Source organism: Arachis stenosperma, chromosome 10, assembly GCF_014773155.1.
Source record: "Arachis stenosperma cultivar V10309 chromosome 10, arast.V10309.gnm1.PFL2, whole genome shotgun sequence".
Classification (NCBI taxonomy): domain Eukaryota; kingdom Viridiplantae; phylum Streptophyta; class Magnoliopsida; order Fabales; family Fabaceae; genus Arachis; species Arachis stenosperma.
The window spans coordinates 47,037,220-47,047,158 of record NC_080386.1 but is presented as its reverse complement, the minus strand read 5'-3'; the positions used below and the strand labels follow the sequence as shown (position 1 = coordinate 47,047,158).

The following is a 9,939-nucleotide window of genomic DNA, read 5'->3' as shown; positions in this document are numbered from 1 at the left end:
CTCCAGTCTGGTCCTCTCACAATTGGAGCTTGGGTCAGGGCGGTTTTCAGCTTATCAAACGCTTGTTTGCAATCCTCATTGAACTCGAACTCGATGTCTTTCTGCAGCAATCTGGATAAGGGTAATGCTATCTTACTGAAGTCCTTAATGAATCTCCTGTAAAAACCTGCATGGCCAAGGAACGAACGGACTTCCCTCACAGTAGAGAGGTAAGGTAAACTAGAAATAACATCCACCTTTGCTGGGTCTACAGAGATACTAGTATCAGAAACAACGTGTCCTAGAACAATCCCTTGTTTTACCATAAAATGACACTTTTCAAAATTTAAAACAATGTTCGAACTAACATACCTGTCCAATACTCTAGATAAACTATCCAAGCAAAGGCTAAATGAATCACCATATACGCTAAAGTCATCCATAAAAACTTCCATATAGGTCTCAATGAGATCAGAGAAAAGACTCATCATACACCTTTGGAAAGTAGCTGGTGCATAGCATAAGCCAAAGGGCATTCTATTATAAGCATAAGTCCCAAAAGGACATGTAAAAATAGTCTTTTTCTGATCTTCAGGAGCTATATGGATTGCGTCATCCACGCGGACGCGTGGGTCAAATAGTGCCAGGGGCACGCCTCCAGCCACACTCCTGCGTAACTCTCTGTTTCTTTTCTTCAATGCTGCGAAGGCACTATAACACGAGCGCGTCAACGACGCTGGCGCATTGCATGCCTTAATCCTTTTTTTTTATATGCAATATGCAATATGCAGAAGAGATACAAAATATAAGCATTAGTACTGAGAAGAGTTATTGACGAAGGAAATTAAGGAGAGGGGAAGGAACGATCATACCATGGTGGGATGTCTCCCACCCAGCACTTTGCTTTAATGTCCTTAAGTTGGACGTTCCACTAGCTCAGTCGTCTGCTGTAGGTGGATCTTCTAAGAGGAAGATCTCCAGTTCCTGGTTTCTCGCCATCTTTTCGCCATGGAATAACTTCAAGCGATGTCCATTGACTTTAATAAGTTCAGAGCTTGAAGGATGGCTCAAGTGAAAGACTCTGTATGGTTCCACCCTCTCTACTCGATAAGGACCATCCCATCTGGATCTCAGCTTGCCTGGCATGAGCTGCATTCTAGAGTTGTAAAGGAGGACTAAGTCCCCAGGTTGGACTTCTCTTCTCTTGATGTTGTTATCATGCACAGCCTTCACTTTCTCTTTATACAGCCTGGAGTTTTCATAAGCTTCTAAGCGAAGGTTCTCTAATTCTTGTAGTTGCAACTTCCGTTCAGCTCCAGCTCTCTCATAGTCCATGTTGCATTCCTTTACTGCCCAGAAGGCTTTGTGTTCTAACTCAACTGGGAGATGACAGGCCTTTCCATAAACTAAGCGGAAAGGACTCATCCCAATCGGTGTCTTATATGCTGTCCGATATGCCCGAAGCGCGTCTTGGAGCCTGGTGCTCCAGTCCTTTTTGTGAGGCTTGACTCTCTTTTGCAGTATGCGCTTTATTTCTCTGTTAGACACTTCGGCTTGCTCATTAGTCTAGGAGTGATAGGCTATTGATACCTTATGAATTATCCCATGCCTCTTTAGTAAACCTGTTAGTCTCTTGTTATAAAAGTGAGTGCCTTGATCGCTCACGATTACTCGTGGTGATCCAAAGCGACAAATAATATGGTTTCTAACAAAGGAAACAACAGTGTTAGTATCATCAGTACGGGCAGGAATTGCTTCCACCCATTTAGAAACATAATCTACAGCTAACAGTATATAAAGGTGACCATTAGAATTTGGAAATGGACCCATGAAGTCAATGCCCCAAACATAAAAAATTTCACAAAAAAACATAATTTGTAGAGGCATTTCATCCCACTGGGATATATTACCAAATCTTTGGCATGGAGGACAAGATTTACAAAGGTCAGCAGCATCTTTAAAAAGAGTAGGCCACCAGAATCCATAGTCTAAAACTTTTCTAGTAGTTCGTTGAGGGCCAAAATGTCCTCTACTCTCAGATGAGTGGCAGGCTTCTAAAATGGACGGGAATTATGATTGAGGTACACATCGTCTAATTACCTGGTCAGCACCACACCTCCATAGATATGGATCATCCCACACATAGTATTTGGAGTCGCTTTTCAGCTTGTCTCTCTGATGCTTAGTAAAATCGGGAGGAAAAGTGTGGCTAACTAGATAATTAGCTATAGGTGCATACCAAGAAACTACATCAGATACTGCTGATGAGCGGATAATTTATACGCTTTTTGGCATTGTTTTTAGGTAGTTTTTAGTAAGTTCAAGCTACTTTTAGGGATGTTTTCATTAGTTTTTATGTTAAATTCACATTTCTGGACTTTACTATGAGTTTGTGTGTTTTTCTGTGATTTCAGGTAAATTCTGACTGAAATTGAGGGAGTTGAGCAAAACTCTGAAAAAGGCTGACAAAAGGACTGCTGATGCTGTTGGAGTCTGACCTCCCTGCACTCGAAATGGATTTTTTGGGGCTACAGAACTCCAATTGGCGCGCTCTCAACGGCGTTGGAAAGTAGACATCCAGGGCTTTCCAGCAATATATAATAGTCCATACTTTATTCGAAGAATGACGACGCAAACTGGCGTTGAACGCCAAGTACACGCTCCTTTCTGGAGTTAAACGCCAGAAAAACGTCATAATCCGGAGTTGAACGCCCAAAGCACATCATAACTCGAAATTCAACTCCAAGAAAAGCCTCAGCTCGTGGATAGATCAAGCTCAGCCCAAGCACACACCAAGTGGGCCCCGGAAGTGGATTTATGCATCAATTACTTACTCATGTAAACCCTAGTAGCTAGTCTAGTATATATAGGACATTTATCTATTGTATTAGACATCTTTGGTCTCAGTTTTGTTTTATTCTTCATCTTAGGAGATCATTGATCACGTTTTAGGGGGCTGGCCATTCGGCCATGCCTGGACCCTTTGCTTATGTATTTTCAACAGTGGAGTTTCTGCACACCATAGATTAAGGGTGTGGAGCTCTGCTGTACCTCAAAGATTAATGAAGTTCTATTTTCTTTTATTCAATTCTCTATCTTATTCTTATTCCAAGATATTCATTCATACTCAAGAACATGATGAATGATGATGAGTTAGATAACCCTCATTATTATTCTCACTCATGAACGCGCGTGATTGACAACCACTTACGTTCTACATGCATCAAGGCTTGAAAGTGTATCTCTTAGATTCCCCAACAGAATCTTCGTGGTATAAGCTAGATAGATGGCGGCATTTGTCTGGATCCGGAAAGTCCAACCTTGTCTGTGGTGTTCCGAGTAGGATCCTGGGAATCCGGAAAGTCTCACCTTGTCTGTGGTATTCCGAGTAGGATTCCGTTCATGAATGACTGTGACGTGCTTCAAACCTGTAACCTGCTGGGCGTTAGTGACAAACGCAAAAGAGGGATTCTATTCCAGTAGGGGAGGGAACCAACCAGTGATTGGCCGTACTGTGACAGAGTGCGTGAGCATTAGCTTTCACTGCGAGGATGGGATGTAGTTATCAACCATGGGTGATGCCTCCAGACTGGTTAGCTGTGCGAGTGACAGCCGCACAGGATATTTCCCCGTGAGGATGAAAGTAGCCACAGTTGATGGTGAACCCCTATACAAAGCTTGCCATGGAAAGGGGTAAGAAGGATTGAGTAGAAGCAATGGGAAGGCAGGCGTCCGAGAGCTCTACAGCATCTCCATTCCGCTTATCTGAAGTTCCTACCAATGAATCTACATAAGTATCTCTATCCCTTTTTATTAAACTCCTTTTTATTCATTATCCATAAACTATTTTAATCTGCCTAACTGAGATTTGCAAGGTGACCATAGCTTGCTTCATACCAACAATCTCTGTGGATTCGACCCTTACTCACGTAAGGTTATTACTTGGACGACCCAGTACACTTGCTGGTTAGTTGAACGGAGTTGTGACTTCCAATAAGGACAATTATTGAATAAATCCAATTACAATGAATCAGATCAAAAGAACAGTGATCACAATTTCGTCCACCAAGTTTTTGGCGCCGTTGCCGGGGATTGTTCGAGTATGGACAACTGACGGTTCATCTTGTTGCTCAGATTAGGTAATTTTCTTTTCAAAAATCTTTTTCAAAATTTTTCTTTTATTTCTCGTTTTTCTTAACTTTGTTTTCGAAAAAAATTAATAAAATACAAAAAAAATTAGAAAATCATAAAATCCAAAAATATTTTGTGTTCTTGTTTGAATTTTGTGTTAATTTTTAAGTTTGGTGTCAATTGCATGCTTTTAAAATTTTTCTTGCATTTTTTTTCGAAAATTCATGCATTCATAGTGTTCTTCATGATCTTCAAGTTGTTCTTGATAAGTCCTCTTGTTTGATCTTGATGATTTCTTGTTTTGTGTCTTTTGTTGTTTTTCATGTGCATTTTTGCATTCATATTTTCCATGCATTAAAAATTTCTAAGTTTGGTGTCTTGCATGTTTTCTTTGCATCAAAAATTTTTCAAAATTATGTTCTTGATGTTCATCATGATCTTCAAAGTGTTCTTGGTGTTCATCTTGACATTCATAGCATTCTTGCATGCATCTTGTGTCTTGATCCAAAATTTTCATGTTTTGGGTCATTTTTGTGTTTTCCTCAAAAATTCAAAAATCAAAAAAATATCTTTTCCTTATTTCCCTCCAAAATTTCGAAATTTTGGGTTGACTTGGTCAAAAATTTTCAAAATTAGTTGTTTCTTACAAGTCAAGTCAAAATTTCAATTTTAAAAATCTTATCTTTTCAAAATCTTTTTCAAAATCATATCTTTTTTCAAATTTTTTTTTCGAAAATTTCAAAAATATTTTTCAAATTGTTTTCAAATTCTTTTTCTTATCTTTATATGTGATTTTCGAAAATTCACTAATAATTAATGTGATTGGTTCAAAAATTTGAAGTTTGTTACTTTCTTGTTAAGAAAGGTTCAATCTTTAAGTTCTAGAATCTTATCTTGTAGTTTCTTGTTAGTGAAGTAAATAATTTCAAATTATTTTTGAATTAAATATTTTTATCTTTTATTTGATCTTTTTCAAAAATTTTTATCTTTTTCAAAATTTGATTTCAAAATATCTTATCTAACTTACTATCTTCTTATCTTTTTCAAATTTGATTTCAAATCTTTTTCAATTAACTAACTAACTTTTTGTTTATTTCTTATCTTTTTCAAAACCACCTAACTACTTTTCTCTCTTCCATTTTCGAAAATATCTCATCCCTTTTTCAAAAATTCTTTTTAATTAATTAATTGTTTCATGTTTTAATTTTAATTACATTTTATCTCTAATTTTCGAAAATCACCAACTCCTTTTCAAAAATTATTTTCGAAATTCCTCTTCTCTTTTCTTCTTCTATTTAATTATTTAATTACTAACACTTCTCTCCACCTCTCTTCCTCCAAGAATCCGAATCCCCCCTCTTTATTCTTCTACCCCCTTCTTTTTCTACTAACATAAAGGAATCTCTATACTGTGACATAGAGGATTCCTTTTTCTTTTCTTGTTTTCTTCTCTTTCATATGAGCAGGAACAAGGATAAAAGCACTCTTGTTGAAATTGATCCAGAACCTGAAAGGACTCTGAAGAGAAAATTAAGAGAAGCTAGAATACAACAATCCAGAAACAACCTTTCAGAAACATTAGCACAAGAGGTGATGGCCGAAAATAATAATGATGCAAGGAGAATGCTTGGTGATTTCACAAAACCAACATCCAAGTTTGATGGAAGAAGCATCTCCATTCCTGCCATTGGAGCCAATAACTTTGAGCTTAAGCCTCAACTAGTTGCTTTAATGCAACAAAACTGCAAGTTTTATGGACTTCCATCTGAAGATCCTTATCAGTTTTTAACTGAGTTCTTGCAGATCTGTGAGACTGTAAAGACGAATGGAGTTGATCCTGAAGTCTACAGACTCATGCTTTTCCCTTTTGCTGTAAGAGACAGAGCTAGAATATGGTTGGATTCACAACCCAAGGATAGCCTGGACTCATGGGATAAGCTTGTCACTGCATTCTTAGACAAATTCTTTCCTCCTCAAAAGCTGAGCAAGCTGAGAGTGGATGTTCAAACCTTCAAACAAAAAGATGGTGAATCCCTCTATGAAGCTTGGGAAAGATACAAGCAGCTGACTAAAAGATGTCCATCTAACATGTTTTCAGAATGGACTATATTAGATATATTCTATTATGGTCTCTCTGAATTTTCGAAAATGTCATTGGATCATTCTGCAGGTGGATCTATTCACCTGAAGAAAACGCCTGAAGAGGCTCAAGAACTCATTGACATGGTTGCAAACAACCAGTTCATGTATACTTCTGAGAGGAATTCCGTGAATAATGGGGTACCTCAGAAGAAAGGAGTTCTTGAAATTGATGCTCTGAATGCCATATTGGCTCAGAACAAAGTGTTGACTCAACAGGTCAACATGATCTCTCAGAATCTGAATAGATTGCAACATGCATCCAACAGTAATAGAGAGGCAGCTTCTGAAGAAGCTTATGATCCTGAGAACCCTGCCATGGCAGAGGTTAACTACTTAGGTGAACCCTATGGAACCACCTATAATTCATCATGGGAAATCATCCAAATTTCTCCTGGAAGGATCAACAAAAACCTCAACAAGGTTTTAACAATGGTGGACGTACAAGGCTGAATAATAGTAAGCCATATCCATCATCTTCTCAGCAACAGACAGAGAACTCTGAACAAAATAATTCTAGTTTAGCCAATATAGTCTCTGATCTATCAAAGGCCACTTTCAGTTTCATGAATGAAACCAGATCTTCCATCAGAAATCTGGAGGCACAAGTGGGCCAGCTGAGTAAGAAAGTTATTGAAACCCCTCCCAGTACTCTCCCAAGCAATACTGAAGAAAATCCAAAAGGAGAGTGCAAGGCCATTGATTTAATCAAAGAGACCGAATGCACTAGGGAGGAGGAGGACGAAAATCCTAAGGAGGAAGACCTCCTGGGACGTCCTTCAAGCATGAAGGAGTTTCCTATTAAGGATCCAGAGGAATCTGAGGCTCATCTAGAGACCATAGAGATCCCATTAAATCTCCTTCTGCCATTCATGAGCTCTGAAGAATATTCATCCTCTGAAGAGGATGAAGATGTGATTGGAGAGCAAGCTGCTCTATATTTAGGAGCTATCATGAAGCTGAATGCCAAGCTGTTTGGTAATGAGACTTGGGAAAGTAAACCTCCCTTGCTCATTAGTGAACTAGATACCTGGATTCAGAAAACTCTACCTCAAAAGAAACAAGATCCTGGCAAGTTCTTAATACCTTGTACCATTGGCACCATGAGCTTTGAAAAAGCCCTATGTGATCTGGGGTCAGGGATAAATCTCATGCCACTCTCTGTAATGGAGAAGCTGGGGATCATTGAGGTACAACCTGCCTTGTTCTCATTACAACTGGCAGACAAGTCAGTGAGACAAGCTTATGGAATAGTAGAGGACGTGCTGGTAAAGGTTGAAGGCCTTTACATCCCTACTGATTTCATAATCCTAGACACTAGGAAGGAAGATGATGAATGCATCATCCTAGGAAGACCTTTCCTAGCCACAGCAGGAGCTGTAATAGATGTCAACAGAGGTGAGTTAGTCCTTCAATTGAATGGGGACTACCTTGTGTTTAAGGCACATGGCCATCCCTCTGTGACAGAAGAGAGTAAGCATGAAGAGCTTCTCTCAGTCCAAGGTCAAGAAGAGCCTCCACAGTCAAACTCTAAGTTTGGTGTTGTGAGGCCACAACCAAACTCTACGTTTGGTGTTCAAACCCATATCCAAACTCTAAGTTTGGTGTTGGGAATACCACACTTAAATTGACCTGATCACCTTATGGAGCATTGTCAAGCTAGTGACATTAAAGAAGCGCTTGTTGGGAGGCAACCCAATTTTATTTATCTTATTTTATTTTAATTTGTTTCTTTGTTATTTTTGTGTTTAATTAGGTACATGATCATGAGGAGTCACGAAAAAATCAAAAAAATTAAAAACAGAGTCAAAAACAGAAGAGAAAAATTTTTCACCCAGGGGACGCACGGGCCGGCGTTCAACGCCCAGAAGGAGCATCTTTCTGGCGTTCAACGCCAGAACAGAGCATCTTTCTGGCGTTGAACGCCCAAAACAAGCAACAACCTGGCGTTAAACGCCAGGATGCGCACACAGAGGACAATCTGGCGCTGAACGCCAGAAACAAGCATGAAACTGGCGTTCAACGCCAGAAACATGCATAACATGGGCGTTTAACGCCCAGAACGTGCATCAATGGGCGTTTAAACGCCAGAATGATGCATGAAGGCATGTTACATGCCTATATGGTGAAGGAATGGTATTTGTTTTCACCTCAGGATCTGTGGACCCCACAGGATCCCCACTACAGGATCTGTGGACCCCACAGGATCCCCACCTACCACATTTCTTTTAATCCTATTCACACTCTCCTAATCCAAATCTCATTCTCAATGTCACACTTCCCAACACCCTTCACCAATCACCTTAATTCCTCTTTCCAACTTCCCCATTCACCATTCACATCAACCCCTCTTCCCCATACACCCCACCTACCCCCACTACTTTCAAATTCACTTTCCCACCCTTTCCCACCCAATATGGCCGAACCTATACCCTCCCCTCTCCCTATAAATACCCTTCTTTTCTTTACATTTTCACACAACTCAACCCACATTCTCCCACATAGCCGAACCCTCTCTTCTCCTTCTCTACCATATCTTCTTCTTCTTCTTCTACTCTTCTTTTCTTTTTGCTTGGGGACAAACAAATTTTAAGTTTGGTGTGGTAAAAAGCCTAAGCTTTTTGTTTTTCATTCACCATCAATGGCACCCAAGACCGGAGTCTCCTCAAGAAAAGGAAAAGGGAAGGCAAAAGCTTCCACTTCCGAGTCATGGGAGAAGGAGAGATTCATCTCCAAGAGCCACCAAGACCACTTCTATGATGTTGTGGCAAAGAAGAAAGTGATCCATGAGGTCCCTTTCAAACTCAAGAAGAATGAGTATCCAGAAATCCGACTTGAAATTCAAAGAAGAGGTTGGGAAGTCATAGCCAACCCCATACAACAAGTTGGAATTTTAATGGTTCAAGAGTTCTATGCTAATGCATGGATCACTAGAAACCATGATCAAAGTATGAACCCGAATCCAAAGAATTATCTCACAATGGTTAGGGGGAAATACTTGGATTTTAGTCCGGAAAATGTGAGGTTGGCGTTTCATTTGCCTATGATGCAAGGTGATGAACACCCCTACACTAGAAGGGTCAACTTTGATCAAAGGTTGGGCCAAGTCCTTAGGGACATTTGTGTGGAAGGCGTCCAATGGAGAGTTGACTCCAAAGGTAATCCAGTCCAACTAAGAAGACTGGACCTCAAGCCTGTAGCTAGAGGATGGTTGGAATTCATCCAAAGGTCCATCATTCCTACAAGCAACCGATCTGAAGTTACTGTGGATCGGGCCATCATGATTCATAGCATCATGATTGGAGAGGAGGTAGAGGTTCATGAGGTCATATCCAATGAACTCTACAAAATAGCTGACAAGCCTTCATACATGGCACGGCTAGCCTTCCCCCACCTCATATGCCATCTATGTTATTCAGCCGGAGTTATCATAGATGGAGATGTCTCCATTGAAGAAGACAAGCCCATCACCAAGAAAAGGATGGAGCAAACAAGGGAAGTTCCTCACGGCCCTCAAGGAGAACAAGAGGAGGTTCACCATCAACAAATGCCTCAAATGCACTTTCCTCCCAACAACTATTGGGAGCAACTTAATACCTCCTTGGAAGATTTGAGCCATAATGTGGAACAACTAAGGGTGGAACACCATGAACACGCCCTCACTCTCCAAGAAATAAGAGAAGATCAAAG

General features: G+C 40.0%; 1 protein-coding gene across 1 annotated transcript; it reads right to left on the bottom strand.

Moving 5' to 3' along the window:
• Nucleotides 1-915: 915 nt before the first annotated feature.
• Nucleotides 916-1,314, bottom strand: LOC130957050 (uncharacterized). The gene has a single exon (XM_057883952.1). The coding sequence runs from the start codon at nt 1,312-1,314 to the stop codon at nt 916-918; it is 399 nt and encodes a 132-aa protein (XP_057739935.1).
• Between the last annotated feature and the right edge of the window lie 8,625 nt (nt 1,315-9,939).

Bases quoted from the DNA above. Each gene is read 5' to 3' on its own strand.
- LOC130957050 (XM_057883952.1), bottom strand. From the start codon at position 1,314: ATGGACTATGAGAGAGCTGGAGCTGAACGGAAGTTGCAACTACAAGAA.